Genomic DNA, 27,520 nt, shown 5'->3' on the forward strand with positions numbered 1-27,520 from the left:
AATGCACATTTGGACTAAACCCAACCTTGTATAAAAGTGAATTTTGTTCAAAATAATTGAATACATAGATATAGCAGATGTTCAGTGTTTGCTTGATTTGTTATTTTTATAATTATGCATGTGCATGTATGTGTGTTTGTGTGTATGAGAGTGTGTATCTGTGTGCACACATGAGTACAAGTGCCCTCAGAAGACCGAAGATGGAATTTAGATTGCCTGCGGCTGAATATACAGGTTGTTCTGATACACCAGTGGTAGTTGCTTGGAACTGAATTTGGGTCTTTCCTGCAAGTGCCATAAGTGCTTTCAAACACTGAACCATTCTTTTCAGACCCTGGATTAATTTTTTAAGGAAAATATAATTATATAAAATGTTTACATATTGCACTTAAGATATACACTTAAAACTTTTAGATGTCCATGGAGTTAAAAAACTTCAAGTATTATTTTCACAATTAAAATTATCCCTCTTTTCTTATTTTCCTCCTGAATATACAAATAGCTAAATTTATTCTGAGAAAAAAAATACACAAAATGACAAGGGATTTGGACCAATGGGAGGTTGTTGACTGTTGCCCTCCAATACCAAGAAGATATTTCTGAAATTTTCAGAGAAATGTTTTATTACAGAGACTGTAGCTAGTGAAAAAACTTGATCAGAATGCTTCGAAAGGAATTTAGCTTATGTATGAACAACCCCCATTCTTGTGAACCAAATGCCTTTCTCTTAGACTTTATTTCCCTATTAAATACAAACATTGAAGTTCAAAATAATCACGAATTCTTCATATGTGTTCATGAAGAGCCCAATAAAGTCAGTTGTGTAGTTCTTCCATAAATATGTCTCTGTGGGTGAGGGCATCCTTTGAGATACAGAAGCATCTGAGATGGCAGACATTGCCCATCACTGCTCATCATGAACACATGATAGTCCAGTGGTAATGCAAACACACTGCAAGATGTCAAAAAGTCGAAGCTTAAGCCAAGCATGCAGTCTGATTTTCTAACTACAACACTCCTACAAAATGAAGTAGTAGCCCTAGCTTTATTGTCTGTGCTTTTTTAAAGTAGTAATTTATTTCAAACGTCACATTCATCATCTGAGTTTCATTGATACCTTCATCAACAGGTTTCTGAACTTCTTTAGGAAAATTGAAAGAGTTAACTTTATGGGGCTTTCCCATACTTCGTTTTCACTTTGTTACAGTTAATTTTCCTTAAGATGATAATTTTACCTTTGGAATTTATGACATATGAATGTTTTCTAAAAGCTTTCCATAAGACTCCATAAGATGCAATGAAGGTACTGAGCAGGTTGGTGTCAAAAAGATTTAAAGTCCATAACTGTACAAAGGTAAAACTATAAAAGTGACTGCCTGAGTCACTTCAAAAACTAAAAATAAAAGACTTGGCTTTCCTGAATCCCAGTTCTCTTTGCCTTTAACAGTTCTTGCACAAATCTGCTTATAGAGGAATTTAAATTCAGCAACATGGCTGTCCTGGCAAGGGATCACATACTAAGACGTTCTAGATTCTGTGTGATCCAGCTGGAAAAACACACCATTAACTGTTCTGGCTGGAATATAGACATGCCCTTAGTACACACCTTTAATCTCTAACAATTAAGGTAAGGTTAGTTTCTGGAAGGAAGTAGCCACATTTGAAAGTGGTGTCTAATTGAGGGGCAGACAAAGTAACAAATCAGAGAAAGATTTGGCAGAATAAGACAGAGATAGGTTAAGATCAACTCTCATGAGGACAGGAAAGAGAGGCAAGTTAAGAATTCCACAGGGAGAGAAAAGGGTGGTGATATGTGTGTGCCAGTTTTACTTGGACAGTTTTACTGGAACAGAGAGAACAATCTAGATACAGGTAAAGACAGAAAGAGCTAGAGAATGAGAAGGAGCCAGAAGATTAGATCGTATTGCCAAAGTTAGTATGAGGCTTAGCAGAACAATTCAGTCAGAAGCCAAGAGTAGCTGAATTCAGTTGGTAGACTAGGAAGATTAAATTGTCTGAAGGCTAGAAGTTTCCAGGCCTAGGCCAAGGGAGAGCTAAGCCTGCAGGGAAAAAATTCTGGGCTTAACCCAGGTTGTTTGTTCACAAACCTTGGGTATGGCTCTTATCTCATCCCTTCATTTGAAAAAAATAAAAGTGAAATTTACATCTCTTTTTGCTTAGAGGGCTGCACAAAATAATTAATTTGAAGTCTAGTGACTCCTTTCTAATAATAATAAATTAGTATTCCAATCTGTGTTCCTGCTTGCAGTATAAAGAACTGGAAAAGTGCTTAGATATATTATGTCACAAAATATTTGGACTCAAAAATGTCAAATGAAAAACTTAATTTCTTCCTGATTCAGTTAATCATTTTCATTCAGCATTTTTCTTTTTGTAATTATAGGTATTTTGTTGTTAAACTTTGTAAAACTACTGATATCCATGGTCATTTCTGTATTTCAAAAGGTGTGCTGTGTCATGTATTCTTGTGGATGCATCTCTTGATGGTAAAATTGTGTATTTCTTTCTTGAATTTGCATGTTCTTTTGACAGATGATAAACTATGCTAGGGATATTGTGGAGTATTTTATAATATACATGTATTTCAACAATTTATATTTTTTGTTATCTTACAAAATCAGCAGATTCTCATTTAGCCTTTTCATTTCAAAAGTTGATCATAGAACTTTCAGACAGATAAATTTTAGTCAGGGAAGAGCAAAGGAACCAGATGAAAAGAATCTAAAAAAAAAGAGCTTACAATTCTTATTTCAGGAACTCACATTGATTTGATTATGTGTCTTAAGTAAGCTATGATTTATTTTATTACTTGCTCCATCTTCCTAATAAAGGTCACCTGAAAAATGTCTTATTTTAAAAAGCATTTCATGTGAGTATGTGAAAGACATAGTGTTGCAATAGCAAAAATTTGGCAGATTTAACATTTTTCAGATTTATTTTTTCCATAATTTTATTGCTTGGTATTTTCACAGGCATAGATGTTACTTGATCATGTCTCTCCCTCACTTATCCACTCTAACTGTCCCTAAGACACCCACAGCACACCCTCCCAACTTCATATCTTCTTAGTAGTGTGTTTGCTTATTTATTCATTTATCTATCTATCTATTTATTTATTTATTTACTAACTTTAACCTTATAAATCCAATTTATGATACAGATACATGAGTGGACATTGGGTCATCTTCTGAGGTATAACAATGGCCACATGCCATATGCCTAAAGAAGAACAATTATTCCTCCCCAGAGGCCATCAATAGCACCTCAGCAGGGGCTGAGTCTTGAGAGTCCCACCTCCCCATATCCATAATGGATTATTGTAATTGAGTTGATCTTGCATTGATATATAAGAGATTACTGCTGCTTTGAGTCCATGTCTACAGTATCCACGTCATGTGCAGAGAACAGTCTTCCACATTCCTCCTATCTACCCTCCATCTCTGTGCTCTTTCTTTCCTCTGCAATGCTTCCTAAAACCTGGAACAAGTCAGAAGAATATTAAATAAACAACTGAGCACTTGCAGAGATATTCAGTACCTTGGACAGCGATACGTTCCTTAGTTGTCTGCTATCCATAGCAACAAGAAGCTTCTTTGGCCAAGATTGGAGCCCCACAAATCTATTTCCTTGCATGAAATGAGTAGAGCTCCAGTACACCTTAGCGGCTCAATTCTGTTCATCTGCTCATATTTCTCTGTGTCTTCTCAAAGTTATATCAAGGTAACCCGGTGTGAGCCATTGCAGCTCATTTCTGCCTTACACAGACCTACAATATATTGTTCTACACTTCATATTCTTTGGATATATGTCATATTTTGTTTTGATAGTTACTTTAAATAATCATTACAAGTGACAATAGAATGTGTCCATAATTATTATTTATAGCACCTAAAAACCACATTGGATTTATGGATAGCCAATAAATATATGATGAACAATGAACAAATGAAATTAATAAAGGAAATGGGAGTTCTAGTTAGTTAAATCGACGGGAAGCACCACAGGGACTCTAACTTAAAGTATGTTCAATTGAAATCGAACATGGAGGCTATAATAGAAAATGCTACTAGAGTTAGGAAGTCAGTCAAGTGGGGAAGTTGTTTCTTTGGAATGTAATAATTGAACTAGACCTTGACATATTCAGAAGAAGTTGCAACAGACATTAGGGACCACTTCCTTCAAAGGAAAGCCTGCTGATGAAGAAGAAAGCTTGGATTACTAGAGACAAAAAAAAAATTGGGAGAGGTAGGGAAAGGAAGGGATGGAAGGGAAGAGAAGAGAAGGAAAGGGAGGGGCAGAAAGAGGGAAGGGGATAGAGGGGGAAGAAGGTTTCTCAATGATTGTACTTCACCTCACATGACAATTTGGGTTAAAGGTCTAAGATCATTGATTTTGTACTTGAACATGTTAATTTTACCTGGGTTGGGAATTGAGCCACATTGTAGAAACTGAACCTGACAGACACACAGGCTATTGAGAAGATTGTTAAAATATACTGTTTCATGAGACAGGGCATACAATTGACTTGTAAGAGAAGCTACAGGGACCAATGCCTATTTTATAATAACATTGAAGGAAATTAATATATTTGTATTAGCTAAAATGCTGAAATTATGATCAGGGTAGACATTTACAGATCTGGAAAAACAATTCTGATTTATTTACAGTTTTTGAAATAATACTTTTAGAGAAAACGCATGTAGAAAGGCAAAAGTAAACTTAAAATAAATGGATACCTTTAGCTTGTGTGCGTGCTAGGTGAAGTAAACAAAACTTAAAGGAAAAAGCCTATATGTGTATGATTAGAAAATAAAATATTAACAATTGATGTGTCAAAGGAGGCTTGTCTTATTCAGATATCATTCTTCTTGCATCTCTACTCATTGCTTCACTTACTTTCACTTTACATTGTTCCTCTAGTTTCACATTCTATGTTGGTGTAATGATTTAATTAATACATGTTTTCCATGCTTCCTTCCATTCCTTGCTATTGTTTGCACAACGCACCATTATGCACCATTATGCACCATTATGGCTGCAACCAACTAAAACACCAGCTGTGGCTGTTGCTGAATGGATGGACAGATGAACAAACAAGTTCTTGTAGTCTGGTTCTTGCTGGAATCCATCACTTATGGTTCAGAATGCACATTGGCAGAGTCAGAGTGTGTCCCTTCAACAAGAACAAGTGTGTTAGAAGCAGGATGTCCTTGAGAAAGGAGGCCTCACTTGTAGCTTATACTCTGTGAGCCTAAGTGATCACATCTGAGTCCGGCAGCATGAGAGTCAAAGAACTGTTGGAAACTTTAAAAATGAATTGGTGTCAAGGTACATCGCATTCATTAAATGCTAATTTACATTTTATTTGTGTACACTTAGCTAAATGGCCTGATCTTAAGTGAGATAAAATACATAAAGTGGCTTGTAAAAAATGTTTTGATATGCTCTACCTCAAAGCTGAAACGTTGCAATCTAAACACCTTGAAATCAAAAGCTATCTTTCAATATCAGCTCTGTTTTCTTTTAGTTTTAATGTAAAGTATTCTTTTATATACCTTTTTTTTCCAAAGGAAAGCAACCATGGCAGTAGAACAATAGTACATAAAGAAGAATTTAAAGTTACTTCTGTAATCAAAACAAAACAGTGTATAAGTTTTGAGAGCTAACAGCTGTTTTTAGATGCATCATGGGATGACATTAGGATCATTTGTGGGGGGAGCAAGAAAACTTAGCTAAAGGAAATGGTGCATTTACATTTTTTAAACAGCATAATAGCAGTTAAAAAAATATTAAAGGTAATTTGCTTTGCACTAGTTCGTCTGCCTGTGGCCCACAAGGGGAAATAATGGGACTGATTGCAATCAAGGCTGTCTTGTGAGACTGAACAAAAAGAAGGAAGCCCTAGCTCTGCTCTACATCTTTAAACGAACAGTTTGTTTTGTCTTTGTTTTACAGATTTACTTACGTTTCTTGGACTATGAGATGCAGAATTCAAATGAGTGCAAAAGAAACTTTGTGGCGGTCTATGACGGAAGCAGCTCCGTGGAGGATTTGAAGGCCAAGTTCTGCAGCACAGTGGCTAATGACGTCATGCTGCGCACAGGCCTTGGGGTGATCCGCATGTGGGCAGACGAGGGTAGCCGTAACAGCAGGTTTCAGATGCTCTTCACATCCTTTCAAGAACGTAAGATTCTCTTACTTGACTGTTTGTCCTTCAGAAGTGTCCAGGGCTGCAAAACTCCTCAGCTGCTAATGGGGCTCTCTTCATGCAGTGTGCGCACAGCAGGGTGTTCCCTAATAAGCTCTTAACACAAGTGAGGTTCTTTCCCTCTCATTCTGATGCAGTGACAAATGAGAGTTACATATTACAATCTGAGTATTTATCTCCGTATATGCATCACAGCCTTTCCTAAGCTTGTGCAAGCTCTTCCACTGGGAAATCATGGGTTTTGTTTGTCTTTGGGTTTAGCTCTTCCCAAGTATATGAAGGTGATGCTGCAGTTTCTGATGAAGTTTGAATTTAAATATCGTTTTTTTCAAAACTGAATACAAAATGTGACTTGTTAGCTTTGGTAAGTTTCCCCTTCAGTCTGGTTTAAAATGAACAGGGTTGCGACTTCAGAGCCACAGTTAAAGTAAGGCCATAGAGAGCGTGGGAAGACAGATTAGGAAAAACTTCAGAAGATGTCTAAGTGATAGAATGATATTTAAAGTACAGAAGTTTGTTTTGCTTTTTCCTCACTTTGGAAATTACAGTTTAATGAATAATGAGGTGTATGAGCAGATAGATATGTTAGGACATTCTTGGAGAACTTTGGCTATTTCATCGTTCACAAAAATAAACAAATTAAAAAAAAACAATAAATTCAGCGTTAAAGGGTAAGAGCCTTATACTTTCAAGCTGTGCATTTTTGCTTGAACAGGAACAATGAAAATTAGTTTGGAACCTGCTAAGATATATTATTGTACTTCAAATTATCACATTACGTATGGCAAATAAAATGTGTTATATAAATAAAACATACCAAACAAAACATTGAGAATAAAATAACTAAGATGATAGCTCTCCTATTAACTGTATTTCACAACACATTAAAACTGTATTTCACAGCACAGGGGGGCAAGATTTTTAAGTTTAGGATTTGCTAAAAAAAATTAGATAATTATTTTATAAAACATACAAACTCATTTGACTTTAAATTCCTCTCTGATGACCCAGCTGGGGCCAGAATCCTTGAATGATACTTGATCTTTGTAAATAGTACCATGGATTTCAAGTGAGTTACATATCCTGCCCAGCTGCGGGTTGTCTGTACACGTCGAAATCTCTGTCTTCATCTCAGGGCTTGGTAAAATGCTGGAGATCTTGGATCTTTAAATCATTCAGGTATTTAAAAAGATCATTTTATACTTCATAATATAAAGAAATTCTTATTGGAAATTATGGTGACTTATGCTGTATAGCTCAGTCACATTTAGTGCAGTGTACCTTTGATAAGAGGCTTCAATAGACTCCTTCATTAAAGTATTAATTACAGTTTTAATGTGTTGTGAAATACAGTTAATAGGAGAGCTATCATCTTAGTTATTTTATTCTCAATGTTTTGTTGGGTATGTTTTATTTATATAACACATTTTATTTGCCATACGTAATGTGATAATTTGAAGTACATATGTGCTACAGAACTGTTACACCTACTCAGTCATGATGTAATTTTCCCTGGCAGATTGCCAAGAGATGAATATTAAGTGTTCTCACTAAGGAGAGAAAAATTTCAGAGGATCATATTGATGGGCAAGAAGTAGCCGTGGCACGCTGTGACAACTTTATATGTTCAGTTACTGTTAAAGGGTTCTATGATATGCGTGCATGCACTGAGGAGAGGCAGAGAACAACATTGTGGAGTTAGTTATTTCCTTCGAAGGATCAAACTTAGGTTACCAGACTTGCAGGCATATGCATGTTTAGATGCTCAGCCCTCTAACCTGACTCCTATTATGATGACTTTATTGTAAACATACTTTCCAATTTGGAATCATGACCTACTGCGGTCACCTATCTAATTTAACTGTCAAAAATGTGGAATGGCAACCTACTTTGCTATCTCTTAAGTACCACGAAAAATCTGCAATTTTTATCTACTGCTCTGTAAAATTTAATACAGATAAATGAAACTATACTGCTCAATTTAAACTATGACTTAAAATTTTATTTTACTCTAGTGCAATATGAGGCAATAACTCCATTTTATGAGGGTAGCACACTCAGCTGTGTAATTAAATGGCATGCAGAAAGACATCAGGTACATGGGATGTTGTGTTGATCAAAATGAAAGTCTTATAGTTTAACCCTTGGTGTTTTGTATGGAAAGTAATCCATTGGAATGCTCAGGTACATGTGAGATAGAAGGAAACTGCAACTGACATGTAAGATCCCCTTTTTACTAAAATGGATTATTAAACTCTATGTGTATCTATAAATCTGCATGAATATAAGAAATGGTGCATTATGTCATGCTATGCACCTATTACATAAGTATAGTTGAGAGAAAATGTAATATTTTAGTGTCTCTGAATGTATGAACTATTGAAGCCATTTAGTGAGTAATTATATCAATTAACAATTAATTGATAGGATACAGGATGCTCCTTTATCATGTGAGTGAAGTTCCACCCACAGGCTTGGAATGAGTTTTATAGTGACAGTTTCTGCCATTATTACGTTCATTTGCAATAAGCTTTTGCTAAAGGGTTGCTGTGTTATCTGGGTTTTCTTGCACGTTATACTGAATGTTCTCTGTTGTTGAACAAAACATGTTCAATTGGTCAATTGAAAGTTAGGTGATTTTTATAACTCCTTCAAATTCCATATGTTAAGAATCTAATAACCAAATGTGAAGCCCTTGTAAAATGATTAGATTTCAAAGACAGGCACTCTTGGATAGGATTGGGCTCCACAGAGAGTGTCATCAGAAGCTGATTCAGTCCTTCCTCCTGTGAAGACATGGTGGGGTAGTTTTACCTATCACCTGATTGTACCCAAACACTAAATGTCTGGTATGTAGTCTTGGACTTTTCATATTCTAGAAAACCGAAGTCTCCTTCTTGCAAGTAAACCCGTAGTTTATATTTTACTATTACATCGTAGGTAGACTAAATATTCCTAAAGAATTTTTTACCATGGAGATTTACATTCCTTGCTTGACTATTATGGTTAAGAATTCTGTTTGTGGTATGAAGAGGGAAGTCATTATGCAGCGAACTGGGTGTGTGTAGTGCTTTATTCATTGGAACCATACTCTACTAGGTAAGGTATGAAAATATAAGATAATACAAAGTAGACATTAGTTTGAAGTGGTGGCTTGGGACAATTTTAGGGTCCCTATATAAGTATCAAGGTGACTCACTGAAGAAGCTTCAGGTTTCTTACCTAATGTGGATTTATGTAACATTAGTTTTGGCAGATAATTTAGAATTGCATTGTGAATGATGGTGATGACTATATATATATAACACACACATATATAACACACACACATATATACACACATATATATGTATATATATATACATATATACATATGTATATATAGTGTGTGTGTGAGTGTTTGTGTGTGTTATCTTGTTTTCTGTTTCTAATAATGTAATTTGTGTAGACTGAAAATGTTATAAAGAAGAGAGGCAAATTTAGACTTGAGAATAATTAATGTTCAGAGTTTATGCTTGTTCTTGTAATGGATGATACATAGCATATCTCTACCTGCATGTGTGAGTATTTACACACATGTGGACACATGTGTATATTTGTAGGCATGTGGGATTATGTGTGTGATTCTCTTTGTGTGTACTGTCTCTCTCCTGATTTATGAAAGCTCCAGCAGTCAATGACAAGCCTCCATACAGAAGTTTTTTTTTTATCATAATCCATTCCCAAAGACTCCATTCCTACCATCCATAAAAATAAATATATCTCCATCTTCTAAATATATCACTACAGAAATCAAACACCAGTATGTGTAGAAAAATAATATTCAAACAAGATCCATAGATATATAGATGTTTCAAAAGTCACAAAATACATAATGTAGTTGTATGCCCAGAGCAAATGTATACCTAAAAACACATATTTAGTATATAATGTTGTTGATGTATGGTCTGTTCATATAAGTGACCACCAGGGTCTTATTAGCAGGCTTCTACATGATTCTCAAACCTGATTTGAGCCGGGTGTGGTGGCTCATGCCTTTAATCCCAGCACTCAGAAGGCAGAGACAGGTGGATTTCTGAGTTCGAGGCCAGCCTGGTCTACAAAGTGAGTTCCAGGACAGCCAGTGCTACATAGAGAAACCCTGTCTCGAAAAAACAAACAAACAAACAAACAAAAACAAAACAAAACAAAAACAAACCTGATTTGATTCTTTGGCCCCATCCTGTCCAAATTCTGACTGCATATCACAATCACATGTTAAAATCAGAGTGTACAGCACATTTGCCTCACATTACTATCAGACATACATAAAATAAAAGTGAACACATTCATAGGATCTAACAATATGATGGCTGAGAAATACCAGTATATACATTTTAAATCATCAAACTTTTATCCCTTCTCATCTGAATTATTTGCAATAATGGAGAAAATGTGTTTATCTTGAGGACATTGGTTCATTGTTGTGTCAGCAGATGTTTAGCTTGCACAAGCCCATTAGAAACTTATTACAAAGTCTGTCTTGCATGACCATATCTGCCACAGAAATAATACTAGTTAACATTAGATGCAAGACCTCAGAAATGGAAAAGGATTTTCCCACAGTGAAGGCTGGATAATCACCCTCTGTGTAGCTGGCTTCATGGGGCAGAAGAAACAAACAATCAAACAAACAAACAAAACAAAACCAGTCTCTTCTCTGGTCCCTCTCATGCTCACCAGAGACATTACCAGAATTGCAGTATGTGCTGCTGTTCAGAACCGATGAACACTTTTTAAAGATGGGCATATCCAGAACAAAAGCAATATAGTGGCCCTGAAGTCCAGGTGTTTGTCAAGGAGTAAACGGACCTCTGGACTGCTAGGGAAAATAATTCTGGCCCATTCTTAAATAGAATTGCTAATGATAGACTGAGTTTTATCTTACAGAATTATGTCAAAGTTTTCTAATAATACAGCTTAAGTTATTTACATCAATTTCCACACTCTCTGACTTTATCCTGGAGAGCCAACCAATTGAAAAGATTACATGTCATAAAATTTATCTTTAAGTACATTTATTCACATCCAATTATGGCAGATATATGTATTTAACATTAACTGAATGTCAGAATAGGAATGCTGGAGAGGCTGGTAAATTTCACCTGTTCCAGTTGAATCAGCGGCTGCCTTTCCCAAGCCACTGCTCTGGGATTTGTGCATCAATTCAGTAATGGGGATGGGTAGACCACATCACTCTATACAATTCTCGCTTATGGAGAGCTGTTTACTGTTCAAGTCTCATGCACAATAAACTATCAGGTCTTGATTGGTAAGTAGAAAATGTGCACTATAAATAGATATTCTTAAATACTGAACTCTTTAAGGTCATATGGAAATTATTTACAATAATTTTCTCAAATAACTTATAAAGCCAGGCCAAAGTAGTAGGTTTATTTATGATTACTATTGTAAAGGATGTTCTTTGTTTTTCAAAAGACATCGGAAGAATCATTCTTAGATGTGTTAAGAAAATTCTCAGAGAATGAAGACAACATATAACAAACATGATACAGCAGTACTTAGAATTAGTTTCTGACATTTCTGACATGAATGGTGCTGAATTTGTATTCTATATCCAAGTTTTTCCTCAGGATTTGTATCCTTAATCAAATAGTTATAAGGTGATAAAAAAGGGAAGGCCATCATGGAAATCCTGACCTAGCCATTTAATACTATGTGTAAAAATGAAACTTAATCTGGTTATATAGCTTACATCAGAGGAGCCAGTTGAATTGATGGCTTCTTAGGGCATCAGATACTACAGACCAAAGAGTGTCTGGCCACCAACAAGAAGGAAAACAAAGAATTGAGTCAGACAACTCCAAGAATATGACTTCTACAAAGACTAAAAACATGGGAGGAGGACTCCTAGCACAAAGTTGATCATAGCTACAGCTGAAGTGTGCATTGCAACTTGTGTGATGCTCTTATAAAGATTATGTGAAGATAGCTGGGTGATATTTAAAGATTCTGGTAATGTGTTAACTGATACTGTCATCTCAAAATGCAGGTCTCTTTTAAACCATGATATAGTTGAGATTTAATGGAGACAGCTTTCCTGTCACAGCAGATATTCTAGTCCTCTGGCCTGAGATGCAGGAGTTTGTGTTATAGACTTATGAATTGAGGACAGGCACCTTTGGCCAGTTATGCTCTGCATTTTGAGCAACTGTGGTCTCCATCTGCTGCAAAAAAAAGATGCTTCTTTGATGAGCAGAGAGAGCTTCACTTATCTGTGAACATCAGGATAAACATTTGATTGTACTTATATATTATACTGTTATAAAAAACATTAAGATATTTAATCAATAATAACATTTTTTCCTGGATAGATAATGCCAGATACAATGATTAACTTTGGATGATTACTGAGACTGAAAGGGACTATATTAAACTGTGTTTCACCAAGTAACTTTTATGTTTTAAGGAAAGAAATGCCATTGGTTATGATGATTCAGATTATAAATTAATGTCTCAGTGAGAAAGATTTCAAGATCTCACTATTATAAACTGCTGAGTTTAAAGTAGATTAAGAGCACTTTATTAATGTAGGAAATATTTACTTGTGTATGTCATACAGTAGCATAAATACCAGATGGCATATATTTAAATATCAGCAGTACACAAAATATGCTGAGAAAATTGCTGGATATATGTCATATGTTGGCACGTCTTCCTAAAGTAGACACAAAACCCAATGTGGGTAATAAAACTCAATATATTTATGTGTATGGTATTTAATATTTGTATTGATGAAAAACCATTATAGCTAAAATTCAAGGAAAATATCAATGGCAGGCTAAATCCTGTTGTTAACCCTATAAGAAGTAGGAATTGAAGAAGGAAGTAAGAAAAAGATGATGACTGTATTAGAAATGGAGAGAAAGACAAATAGGTAGTTATTCATAAAGTAGTCTATGTTCTTTCCCATAAAGTTCTCTTCCCTAAGGAAGATGAGTCTATGTGTAGCGGTAAGAGAAGGTAAGAGACGAGTGTGCATTCAGTGCTTTTCATCCATCAGACTAGAAAACAAAGAACATGGTTTGGAGTTGGCAAAGTGTAATGAAAGCCTTTTTATTTCTCGTAGGAAACAAGGTGACTGAGGGACAGTCCAACACCTCACATTAAAACATGCACCATTACACATTTTTAAATGCTTTTTAATGATAAGCAGTATATACAATAGCAAAGCATATGCTTAAAACAATGAGGGCTGGAGCTGAAAGATGGCTCAGTGGTGAAGAGCTCATACTATATGGCTAAGGGTCCTAGGGACTTTCCCAACATATGCCAGGATGGTCACAACTGCACAACCAATCCTGGGTCATACTGCACAACCAATCCGGAGTCATAATGCACAATCAATCCTGGGTCACACTGCAAAACCAATCCTGGGTCACAGCTGTACAAACAATCCTGGGTCACAAATGCACAACCGAAACTAGATCACGACTGCACAACCAATACTGGGTCACAACTGCACAACCAATCCTAGATCACAACTGCACAACCAATCTCCAATAAATCCAATACCTCTTATGAATTCCACAGGCCACAGGCACCTGCATTCACATGCACGCACACACACACACTTAAAAATAAATATAAATATTTTTAAAAGTTAAATAAATAATATACACAAGAATTTTGTTTGTTTGTTTGTTTGTTTTGTTTTTCGAGACAGGGTTTCTCTGTATAGCCCTGGCTGTCCTGGAACTCACTTTGTAGACCAGGCTGGCCTCAAACTCAGAAATCCACCAGCCTCTGCCTCCCAAGTGCTGGGATTAAAGGTGTATGCCACCATGCCCGGCTATGAGAGATGTTTTTTAACTGTTTGTTTGAAAGGAGCCCTTGCTGACCTGAAACTCTATGCAGACCAAGCAGACTAAGTTGGCTTCAAACTCACAAATATCTGCCTGCTTCTGCTCCGCAAGCTTGGGATAAAATGCTTATATGACCATTGATAACCCAAACTGATGTTCTTCAGTGGAATGGTTAAATGTTTCTGGGAATGCATTTGTGTTTTTATTTAGAATAACATTATAGTGGACAATTGTATCAAACTATATTAAACGTGGGATGCTAAAACAGTTTACAGAAGTCATCTATACTACTTACATATTCTTGTAAATACAATAGATAATTAAGTAACATAAGATGCTCACTATATACCTAGTATATATCCAGAGAAGATAATAGGATTCAGTTTTACTAGTCACTTTTGTTTTGTTTTGTCTTTTGCCTTTTCTACATGGAATATGTATTGTTCTAGTGAAACATTAAAAGCTAGAGGTAAGACTTTCTGAAGTGATAAATTGTATCTAAGTAAATAAGATTACCCATATTATATTTCATGGTAAAATAATTTATAATATCAGCAAACAATTAATTAATCTGGCTTATGCTACTGCCTAAGAAACCCCATTGCTCCACTGTGCCTTGGGTGTCGGTATCACGAGTCCCCCACAGTGGTATCCACCACTTACCTCCCAATGAATGCTCACCTGATGATTGAATTGTGTGTGACAATCTTCAGTGGGTAAGTCCTCAGTTTTATAGTGTCATTGAGCTAGTTAGTGTTTGACTGTTGTTGTTGTTTTGTTTATTGTTCTTTTGACAACTACACAAAGTAGAGTCATTTGGGGGAAAAAGAAACTTAATTGTCCAATTGCTTCTGTCAGCTAGGCGAGTCTAGCAGAGTTTTCTTGATTAATGATGGGTATGACTAGGCTGTATCTACTGGGTTTAGTGCTATCCCTGGGCAGGCAGTTCTGAGTAGAATAAGACAGCAAGTTGAATAAGTCCTGGGGAGCCAATGTGAACTTTCTGTCCGTGGTCTATGCTTCAATTACGGAGGCCAGGATCCTGCCTTAAGTTCCTGCTCTAACTGCTTAGTGATCAACTGTAATAGGAACATGAAAGCCAAACAAATCTTTTCCTCCTAGATTGATTTTGGTTCTGGTGTTTATCACAATAACAAGGGAATCAAAGTACAATAGCCCTATGATATAACAATGGCAATTTCCTGTTACATACAACTACACCCCTGAGTTCATTTTAATGTTTTCAAAGATGGAAAAATATTTTAAAAGATGTTACTTTGGCACATTTCACAGCAAATGTAGACACATAATGATCAGATTAACCTACTACAAAATTGTCTTTGTTCATCATGTGTATGAGCTATCTGTTGATGCTGTAACAAAAATTCCATTCCTCCAAACTAAACAAATTTAATTTGTTATGTTGCTGATGTCAGAGTTTTAAGGATGGTTTGACTGGGCTAAGACTGTAGTGACACTGTGTTCTCTTCTCATGGTCTCTTGAGACTCCTGATGAGAGTTTCTCTCCTTGTCAGTTTTAGTTTAACAGCTATGATCCTCGGATCTCCTTCACCAGCAGCAGGCTGCCCTTCTGTTCCTTCTGCTTTGTTGTAACATCCTCTGTCTCAAGGTTAGCCCACCTAGATAATCCTAGATAATCAGATCCTTTTCATTAAATTATTAATCTCATAACACTTCTGAATTTTCTTTTGACATGTAAAATAATCATTACATGAACAAATTCTCAAGCTAGTTTTATTTAGTATATTTTTGATTAAAAATCACTTTTCCTATTATCTTTCTTCCCTCCAACGTATCTCACCCCATTCTAAACTTTTATCAAATTTATGGCCTCATTTTCTTTTATTATTATTGGTGAGAGAGGGTTGCCGATTGATAGGATGTTGCTAGTTATGTTACTAATGGTGAATTATTCTCTTCTGATTTTTATATAACCGAGAAGTTCTTTGCTGAAACCTGATAGTGAAAATGCCATGAAGGCTATATGTATCAATGTCAACGAACTGTAATGTATCTAAACACACACTTGTTCTTATAAATTATGAGCAGGTTTTCCTCTTTCTGTATAAAGAAACTATCTTTTAAATTAATTTTATTTTTACAAAACAAAAGAGGAACATCATCAGAGGGATATAATTTTGGCAAGTGGGCATGTGTTTATAATATCAAAATTAATGTTTGATGATTTCAGGAAAATAAATCTCTTGTCAGCCATTTACAAAGGGTTTGTTGTTGAAACAAAAGCTATAATTGGATGATGAATACTTAATACCATATCCTAATTTGAACTAGTTAATTCTACTACTTTATTATAAGGAATGACTGGACTGGCCCACAGTGCACTTTCCAGGAAATAGGAGCAATAAGGAATAGGTAAAAGGCTTACATGTTTCCTCTAAGTGCAGGGAGGCAAGGGAGGTGATATAAAATTATGTAATCTGGAAGTTTCCAACCCTCTCTCCCTCCATCTTTCTTTATATCTTTCCTTCCACCCTGTCATTCCTTTTCAAATCTTTGCTTCATTTCAATTGTACCATAAAGAAATCAAGAGCCAAAATAGTTTAATATTTAAAAATTATTTTAATGTGCTCTTATGACAGACTTAGTCATTTAACCTGAGTTACCAGGAAGTTTCTATATCCATATGTACATAGAATAAAATTATATTGTATACTAATCAGGTCCTTCAGTTTTTTTTTTAGGACAAAACAATTGCTTTCTTTGAAATCAACATAGCTTCAACTTGTAGTCTTTAAAGATATTCCTTTGCACATTGTAGAGTAATATAGACTGGTAAGATATGGGGCTTTGAGAGTATGGGTGGGACTTAAAGCAACAAAGCCACATGGGATCTTAGGCTCTTTGGTAGTCATACATGTTAATTGATTTGGTAGTTATTTTACAACCCTTGTAGTGTATATTCATCAATAAAAATCCATTTTATCTGTTTCCATATGGAGATGGAAGATTGGTATATTGAACTGTCAGCATTTGAAGTGGTCCAGACAGAAGCTCCAGGCAATGTGGCCTGTTAAGCTTGGCTCAAGTCTCTGTTTACTGTAAGTTCTTCTGTTAGAACTTGAAATGTTCAGCTCCAAAGCCAAATATTGTACCTTTGTAAGAACAATGTGTTTAAACTAACCAGTGGCTGCAGTCACGCATAAACCATCACAAAATAAACTCTGTACCAAATGTGCAGGGCCTAATAATAACTCCAGTGCAAAGCAATCCAACATCCTCCTCATTATAATTGTGATGTCTAATTGCACACAATGAATAAATCATCATGCAGCTGAGTCAAAGGAGACATAATGATGGGAGGAAAGCTTACAATAGTTCTTTGGAGTGAAAAAAGAGTAGGTGTCTTGAGATGTTGTTCACATCATAGGAGAGGAAAGAAATTATCTCTACCTATGGAATTAAACGTGTACATGAAATTATGTCTTTCTTTTCTGAATATGAAATTTAAGGGTGGGATGCTATAATTTAATCACAGCTTTGCAGAGGAATCTAATAATCTAATAATTCTAATGAGACTGAGTTGAATTTGGCAAGCAGAATTTTGTATATCACATAGACTCAGAAATACATATTTTTCCCCCTAAGGCTAGAAGCTTTTGTAAAAAAAAATCATGTCAGAACAGAGAGTTTTAGAAACATTGATTTTTTTCAAAACAAATGGAAAAAAGATGAAATACATGAAGAGAAGATGAATAAATCGATATCTGGGATCAGTTTGGGAAGCATTTTTCAGTAAAATGACATTTATTCTAACTTCAAAATCTAAGGGCCAATTTTAGTTTAAAATATGATAGCAGGAAAAAATTCTACTTGAGGAGGAAATTGTTGTGGAAATGTTGACGGATAGATGTGTATATAATTTTAAGAAGACTTTGGTGCATGTATGTATCATGCACGTGTGAGGGTTTACATCCCTGTATTAGCATAGAGGTCAGAACAGTGGCTCAGAGTCACAGGAATGGAAGTTACTTGTTCCATAGATTCTGTGATCTTAATTCTCATCCTCATTATTGCTTATCAAATAGCAATTGATTGCATTTAATTGGTAAGTCATTCTTCCAGTCCCATAGTTTATAATTTTTATCATTCTTAATCAATAATTACAATACCATCATGACAAGTGCCTAGCAGTTATTACATGTTTTAAATTTGTTTTTATGTCTAAAATATTAAGTATATTACTATGACTTAAGGAAATATTTTACTATGACTTATAATTGCTGATTTTGATGATCTAGTGTTATACACCATCATTAATACTGAGAAAGGAGGGAAATTCATTAGAAACTGAAAACATTGCCATACTATTTTTTATTAATCATTCCATTCGTTTATATCTCAAATGATATCCCCCTTCCTGCTTACCCCTCCACAAACCCATCATCCCTCATCTTTCTTCTCTGCCCTCACCTTTGTGTCAGCAATGGTGCTCCCCAACTCCTTCCTCACCTCTCCAGCATCCTATTATGCTGCTGCATCAAACCGCCACAAAACCAAGAGTCTCCCCTCCCATTGATGTCAGAAAAGACATTCCTCTCCTCCATATGTATCAGAGCCATGGATCCTTCCCTGGCATCTCAGACCCAGACCCATTGTACTAATTGATGAATTTGTATTCTGTGAGTTCAGCCAATGAGGATACAATAAGCAAAGCAGAAACTAGTTCCTGCTGTGTCTGAAGGGGTGGCTTAGTGGATAAGATTGCTCATGATGAAATTGAGAGGAGCTGAATTCAAGTCCCCAGCACTCAATGTAACAAACAGGTATGGATATGAACACCTGTAATTCCAACATTGACAAGTGAATCTTGGGAATTTGGCTGACCAAATAGAATAGACAAAATCATGATTTTTATGTTTAGTGTGAGACCCTACTCCAAAAATTAAATGGAGAGAAACCGAAGCTACCTAACACCTCTTCTGGCCTCTTCACATGCAAGCATGGGCTCAGGGACAAGAGTGCACTCAAGCAAACAAGTGTGTGTGTGTGAGCGCACGCACACACACATACACTCTCTCTTTCTTCCATATACCACACCACCAACATAAATGAAAGCAGTACCATTTGCCTTAGGTTCTGATACAAGGAGGTGTTAAAACACTGCATTGACAAAGATAGTTGGAAGAGGCAAGCTTCAGCTTTATGTAAGAACACCATGGCTCATGCAGTGGGGAAGGATGGAGCCTTGTCACTGGGAGTGTGCTGAAGTATCTGGATTATGGAGGAACTAGTTAACAGAGAAGCTGAGGGTGGGAAACACTGTGTATTAAATTGTGAAGAACTTTGTGATGTAATCTAACCTTTGGGGGAGGATTTGGAGCTTTGCAGGCAGGAGAAATGCTATAGGATTGCCTATGATAAGGTCCCTGGAACCCGTGGACTCCATGGAGCCCCATTGTTTTCACTCCTCTGTGGTTCACTGAGAGCAATGGAGATTGTAACAGAGCTTGGCGTTCAAACAGAGAAATGAAGAGAAGTAAAAGAAGCTACCTAACACCCTCTTTTGGCTGCTGAAAATGCAAACACAAGTTAGGGCAGTTGCAGAAGTTTCTGGATACAAGGGTGATTCGAGATTCTCCAGAGAGTTTAGGCTGAATGGCTGAAGAACAAGAACATCTTTAATCAGGGCCAGGAAAGTATAGGTGGTTATTGTTTCTGAGGGCAATTTGAAATGGGTTGTTGCCCTAGCACTTTTCAGCATGATCATTAATAGTATAATAGAACAGTTGCCAATTTTTGATGTTGATTATATCTTGCTATTTTTCTGAACTTAAAATATCATTTCTAAGAGTTTTCTGCTAGAGTGGTTAGGATGAGTTAAGAATAGGGTTAAGTGTAGAGTCAAAATAAGCAAATAGGAATGACTGCTTCCTTTTTCTATTTACATTTTTTTCTTTTTTCCTTCTCCTTTGCCTTGTTGTTCTGGCAAAGACTTCAGGTAGTATAATGAAAAAGATGAATGAGGAGAGAGTATCCTTCATGTTCCTCATGTTAGAGGTCTGTTTTCAGTTCTTTAGGGTTACCATTATACCTTCATTATGTTGAGATACTTTCTTTGTCCTAGTTTCTTCAAGGCTTTTATCATGACAGGCTGCTGGACTGAGTCAAAGACCTTTTCTACATAAATTATGATGATCATGCAGAGTATTGCTTGAAGTCTGCATTGGAGCTATATTAACTTTATTGAGTTTCATATGTTAATTCATTCTTGCATCCTGGAACTAAGCCATCTTGTTCATGGTGTTTGATATGTGACGTGTTGTTGAACTCTCTTTGCAAGTATTTCCATAATTTTTTCATCCCATTCACCAGGAAAATTGTCACCAGCCATGTGTGTGTGTGTGTGTGTGTGTGTGTGTGTGTGTATGTGTGTGTGTGTGTGTGAGAGAGAGAGAGAGAGAGAGAGAGAGAGATCCTTATCTGGTTCAGGTATTGAGTAATACTGCTTTACAAAAATGAGTTTAGTAGCATTCTTTCCATTTCTATTTCATGAACTATTCTCAAGAATTTTAATGTTAGCTCTTTTGTAAAATGGTAGGTTGATTTTATTTACTGACCCATCCAACACATTCATTGCTCAGCTTTTTCAGTTGCTTGTTGCTGATCTGTTCAGTTTGCTTATATCTTCCTGATTATATTTTAGGAAGTCATATATACTAGAAAGTAATTCATTCCTTTTGCATATTCAATTTCATTGAAAAATAATTTTATCAAATGTGTTAATCCTCTGAATTTTGAAGGGAACTAGCAGGAACATGGATAGGAGACAGGGAAGACTAAACAATGGGTACAGTAGGTATACAATATCTATTTCAATGGATATGTCAGGGTACAGTAGCAGCATGGTATGCCATTATGAACTTAATCGCTTTGTGCTACAAAAAAGTACAAATCAACTAGCCAATGATAAAATGAAAGAAAAAGAGAGAGAGAGTGAAGGGGAGTTAGTGCTCTTTAGGAACAGGGTGAAAGTCCATTTCCATTACTCTATTCAGCCACATTCAGTTAGGATGCTAATTAGCATCCCAAGTAGAGAAGCTTTGTGGGAATGCAAATGCTCAGGGCAAGGCTGCTTCTCAATTTCCAGAGCCCTCCTGACTCCTGACTCAATGGTTTAAGCTCAGACTGAGTACACAGTAGTGGGGTCCTTGTAAACAGTAAACCTAGGTAAGAAGGACATAGAGGGAAAAGGCCTGAGAATGTAATCATAAATAAATACCTCTAGAAACTTCAATAGGGACCTGGAAGCACAGAGGCAGTGCTGTTAACAAAACATTACTAAGTGAAATCAATCAACTGAGTTTTCAGTCACACAAGCCTTTTCATTATGTCTTTGGCTATCAAATATAGATACAAATATAGATCAAATATAGATACATAGCACATAGACATAATTATAACTGTGGAATTTTTCTTGATTCTTTCTTTAAAAAAACAATCAAAAATACTCTGAATCATCTTAAATAACAGGAAGTTTTAATAAATCCTTATCTCTAAGAAAAGTTTTAATAAACTGTTGTAATCAAGGGTCATAACCATTTAATTCAGGAAATAAAGAGGAGTTTCAAATGTTCTCAATTTCCTCTTCGTCCTCGTCCTCCTCCTCCTTCTTGTAGGTCTGAAGGAATTTCTACTGATTAGAGGTAGAAGACATGATAAAGCAGAAATGGACTAACCAGTAGAGTGTGCAGTGCATGTGAGTGTGTGATGTGTTTATCACCATGCTGTGTGAGCTTGGGAGTTAGCAGAGGTTAAATCCCTTAAAACATAATTTGAAGGAGCTAAAAAAAAGAAGGGGAGTAACCTGGTGTGGTGGCACACACCTTTAATCCCAGCACTCGGGAGGCAGAGGCAGGTGGATTTCTGAGTTCGAGGCCAGCCTGGTCTACAAAGTGAGTTCCAGGACAGCCAGGGCTATACAGAGAAACCCTGTCTCAAAAAAACAAAACAAAACAAAATTTAAAAGAAGAAGAAGAAGAAGAAGAAGAAGAAGAAGAAGAAGAAGAAGAAGAAGAAGAAGAAGAAGAAGAAGAAGAAGAAGAAGAAGAAGAAGAAGGGGAGCACAGGGAGAGACCAGTGCTAAAGCCCACAGTCAGGCTGGGATTATCAGTTTTAAAAGCATATTTGCAAACAGGGTGTCCACCAAAAGACCCTCACTCACAAAGACCACAGAGACTGAGATCATTGCAAACCACAAGAGGTTTTTTTTTGTTTTTTTTTGTTTTTTTTTTTATGGTCCAGAGCGTTGCCCCACCCAACCCCCCAGCACACAGGCAAGAGGAGAGACCCTGAACAAACAAAAAACACACTTTTTATACCTTGTAAGGTACAGATTTAGGCAACAGGGCTAGCTGGCTTATTCTAATTGGTGTAGCAAGTGTAACCCTTTCAGGCATTGGTTGGTTTGCATAGGGTACCTACCTTTGGCCTAGTCCCTCACTCTGCCTGCCCTTATGGTTTTTCTCAGCATTGTTTAGTCGGCCAGTTTTCTTATCTGGTTCTGAGCTTGCCCTGCTAGTATAGTTTAGAAAGTCCCTTTAGAGGGGGAAGGGGCTGGGTGGTCTTGAATTTATTTTGGATTCTATACCTCCTTTCTCTCAGTTTCTCACTGGCTATCATATGATAATTGTGTGACTGACTTTATCTACCCCTGGTAGATTTATTACCTTGGAAATAAAATTGAAATTTCAGCCACTCAGAAAAAAGTTCTATTTCATATTTGATTTAATATTTGCTCATTTTTTTTTTTGTCTATTTGATGAAAGACTTTAGGAGTATGTTTGAGCAGTTACTGAAGTCAATATTAAAACAGTAGCTATAAATGTAAAACCTCTTAATTATGGAACTGAAACTGTGTTCATGAACTTAGGAGACAATCATCTCTGATTAGATTTTATAAGAAGAGTTTTAAGATAAGTAAACAGTACCATGCTTGGACTGTGCATCTTTCTTTTGCTTCTTCTTTTCTAACGTTGCTTAACACTGTTGCTGAGGACCCTGTGCTGTTACTGCTCTGAAAAGTCAATAGCCTTCAGGCACAAGGCTGCTCAGCAACATTTAGCCGCCCCGAGGAAGCTTCAGTAAAATGTGGAAGAGGCCCGCCACCTTGTGGACAGAGTGCACACACATGCAAATTCACAGCGGCTCTCAGCAAAGCAGTAGTCAGTAATAACATTTTATGTTCATTAAATATTTTTCACTGTAGAGAAGTATAGATGTCCTATAAAAACTGAGATTTAGATCCTACAAAAAATAAATCAAAATTGATTTTTAATACATAATTTATACTTTTTTAATGAAAATTCATGTTTTCACCAACACCTAGTATATGCATGTGGATAAAAATAATGAAATGTTCTCAAAAAGAGATAAGCAGAATAACAATTTCAGTAAATTCTAAAAATAGCCACTACAAATTACTGTCATTTTACCTTCATATTTGCTGTACATTTTCCACAGAATGTTTGTGTGATGACTTTGTTATTTGAAGAATTGCATGCATGTAGATAAGCCTCCACCCTAATCTGCAATTCCTTACAAATTAAGAAAGGGCCTGCTATAATGAGTTATAACATTGAAGTCGTAACTCTTTTTAAATTTTAAATATTGTTTTTCCTTTTAAATAACAAATGAAATTATTTAAAGTAAACAAAGGTAAGTAGGCTCTCGGCAATGAAACTTCCCTGAAAACTCAGCTCCTATTTGACATCCCTGGTTGACACGAAGACCCTGTAGTTCCCAGGGCTCCTTCTTCCATTTCATCAGTGAAGTATTTGGATGAGTATTCAGTGAATAAAAGTTAAACTGCATTGAGGTAACTATAAATGACTCACAGTCTATATATATTATCTGTTTTTCTGAAAATTTTGAATACTTTTACCACAATTAAAATGCAACATTGTCATTTTTATCAACCCACAATTCCTCAGGATCTCAACATTTTATTTCTTACAGATTGAGGTTAAATCCATATAAAATCTTTTCTGAATTAGTCAATATTTTTGTTTGTTTGTTTTTTGCTTTTTTAAAAGACGGAACCTGAATATCTGTGGCTAGTATTTAAGAACAAAAATACATGCTATTTTCATTTTTGTTTAAGTGTATATATGTATACTTAAGCTATGGTCTTTTTAAAGCTATATTCTTATTCATACATACACACATACATTCATACATAAAAGCTTATATTGTCTTGTTATTTAACATATGTAAGCCCTACTTTTGCATTTTGATAGAATTGAACATCTTAAATTATTGAACTATATTTAAGATGTAAAAATAAGTAAATATCTTTTTTTCTAGTATAGTACAACATACCTTATCACTTAGCACAAGACAGTGATAGCTCAAAAGAAAAAAAAAGAAAAAGAAAAGAAAAGAAAAGAAGAAAAAGAAAACAATCAACCCCCCAAAATACTCACTTTCCAAATTGACAAGTGAAACATTACTTTAGTCACTCTGCATTATGTTATGTATCTCATGGAGTTGCCAGATTGTTTCTCCCAGTATTGACTTTTTGATACGGATTACTTACCATGTAGCCAAGTGTGACCTTGAACTCCTGACTCTACTCTTACTGCTTCCTCATTGCAGTGTTGAAAGGTCTGGCCAACATGAGCTCAGCAAGCTCTTAGCAAACTTCTCTTATTACCTGAACACAATAAGACAGCTGACATGTATTTGTCATTTGCCTGATTGTGACCCATACTGTCAGTTTCACAGCCTTTAAAGGTTTAAAGATTTAACTGTTGATCCTCTGTGATAACATCCATGACTCTGCTTGGGTAGGTGTATACTGAAAGTAGCAATATCAGAACACATCCATTCAAGCCTCACACAGGTAAGAAGTGGGTGGACCAGGTTTCAAAATCAGATGTTTTGACTATCAGCAGTGCTTCAATGCTCTCCTGAAACAGGTTCCAGGTCTCCACCCCAACCCCCTCAGCTCTTTGGTTCTGAGAAGGAAACCAGAGATTTGCATCTGTTTGGCAAGCTCTCTCTCACTGAGCTTCATCCAGGTCTGAGAAATGCTTATAAGATCTGCATCCTTACTACACATCCTGTGCATGAAGAAATCCCTATATTCACTCCATTTTACAGATGACAAAAGAGTAACTGACATGTTGTCCATCTCAGTTGTTGAAAGTTTGAAAGAGGTGTGCTGAGAGTTTGAGAATGGCTTCCCAGGATTCCATGCCAACTCTCCATGGACCCTACTATTCAGAGTAAACCTGCTTGTGCCCAGGGAAACTATGACTCCCCACAGCCCAAAGCAAAGCTCTTCTTTTGGACACACCCTGTCCTACCTAGCCTGGTGTGTCATAGAGAATAATGTAGCTTTTTTTTTCTATTTACAAAAAGTAGTTTTAGTTCAAGTACTAATATGTTTTAGATTTCCTTTATAGCCATGGTGTTGGTTTTGTATTTTTCTACTTGTTTAGGACCTATACAATAAGTGAGTGTGTGTGTGTGTGTGTGTGTGTCTCATATATATACACATATAATTCATTCATTACATAGATTACTACTTAAGGTAAGTGATGGCAATTCTCATTGCTTAAAGTTAAAACATTGGGATAAAATTTATTGACATTTCGGTATTTATTGTGTTCTAAATAAAATCACTACATGTAATAACTGATAAAACATGTTGATTAATAGTTCTCCAATCAGGAAGCATTAGGAAAATAAAATCACACCATTACTAGACACATCCATCTCAGCATTCTTCACAGCACACTCTTATATTCCCTCATAGCCAAGGTAAAATGCTCATCAGATTCATGAATTTAAATTTTTTAAACTCAAGTCATAACATAGCAATGATGATATCCATAAGACATTATGGAAGACCAAGAAATAGCCAAGTATCTTAAAGGCATTCTTTACTTGTTAGATAACTATAAGCCAGAACATTTTATCAATAACATCTTACATACACATATATACATTGTGAAGTCACTCTAATCTATGTGCAGAAAATGCCTTTATAGGTTGTGTACAAATTGTGTAATGGACCGTTGCCATTCTGCAAAGCCATTACAGTTTGCTACAGAAACTTAAATATAGTTCCATATAAAAAGGCAAACTTTTGCAACAATAACAGATCATTATTTTTTACATTATGGCAGATTTACATACATCGTAATAACTCACCAGTCTTATTAAGATTATTTATAGTTAGAAAGAATTATGCATAGTAATTTCAAAATGACTGCCACAGAATCTCAGCTTTTTATAGCTCTTCCAGATGACATTCCATGTATTTTAAACATTATACAAGGAACCTAGAGAATACCCCAACTGTGGAAAGTAAATACTGTTTATTAGGAAGGCCCAAGCAGAGAGCAGGTGGAGCCACTTGCTCTGAATTGACTGTGTTGGCTGTGACTCAGTCTCTCTCTCTCTCTCTCTCTCTCTCTCTCTCTCTCTCTCTCTCTCTCTCTCTCTGTGTGTGTGTGTGTGTGTGTGTGTGTGTGTGTGTGTAAGGATGAGCAGAATATGCATCTTCATATATTTTGAGGTGGTTGAAGATTAATTTACTTATGTTTCTGGATTTCTATAGCTTTTAGTTTACATTGAAAAGTGTTGTGGGGTTTTGTTTAATGTATTTTCTATCAGTAGTATTTGTCAGACATATTTTTAATATAACCACTTTTATTAGTACTTTTGTACAGTAAGTATGCACTTATGCATGTAGAATTTCAGTGTAGTGCATAGCACATGCCCAGGGAAATTAAATAAACTTGGCTGAATTGCATATCCTGATGAGAGTGGAGACATTGTATCCTTCCAATAATCTGAGCCTAAAGTGCCAGTCACCTGGGTTAATGATTATTGTGGCAACTTTTTTGAGAAATCAGTAACATGTCTTGTTGAATGCACATCGCAATTGACTTTCATTGAAGAGCATTGAATATGACTTTCTTTCATTGTCATTTTCTTTCTCTCCTCTCCTTGTTTTTTGTCCTTTAGCTCCCTGTGAAGGCAACACATTCTTCTGCCACAGTAACATGTGTATTAACAACACGCTAGTCTGCAATGGGCTCCAGAACTGTGTATATCCCTGGGATGAAAATCACTGTAAAGGTAATGAACTTAGAGATACAGAGTGGGAAGGAATTATATCTGTATAAGTCTTTAAAAAAATCAGATGATGTGTGTTTTTCATGTGTCTTAATGTCAGTTTGTAAAGTCGCCATGTCTGGAGATTTACTCATTTAGACAGTAGACTCTGCACACATTCTAGAACACTAAAGATACCTCATGAGAACTTGGAGAGCCAAGGGGAGAAAACAGCGGTAGTCATGGAGATCCTCACTTCTCTATGACTCCATCATACCTTCTTCCATTTCTTCTCATCTGTTTCATTTATTCAAGATCT

At 36.0% G+C, this 27,520-nt stretch overlaps 1 protein-coding gene across 11 annotated transcripts in view; it reads left to right on the forward strand.

Moving 5' to 3' along the window:
* The window catches only part of Neto1 (neuropilin (NRP) and tolloid (TLL)-like 1), a 111,907-nt gene that overhangs the window by 72,824 nt on the left and 11,563 nt on the right, over positions 1–27,520 (forward strand). For all 11 annotated transcript variants that reach the window (XR_386371.4, XR_386370.3, XR_003952521.1 and 8 more), the window contains 2 exons: positions 5,977–6,205; positions 27,112–27,225. Coding sequence is in view for 6 of the 11 variants with exons in the window: in XM_006526481.4 (XP_006526544.1) it covers positions 5,977–6,205; positions 27,112–27,225 (343 nt within the window). In the remaining 5 variants the exon portion in view is untranslated. The remainder of the gene's footprint in view (positions 1–5,976; positions 6,206–27,111; positions 27,226–27,520) is intronic.

This window comes from Mus musculus, chromosome 18, assembly GCF_000001635.26.
Source record: "Mus musculus strain C57BL/6J chromosome 18, GRCm38.p6 C57BL/6J".
Classification (NCBI taxonomy): domain Eukaryota; kingdom Metazoa; phylum Chordata; class Mammalia; order Rodentia; family Muridae; genus Mus; species Mus musculus.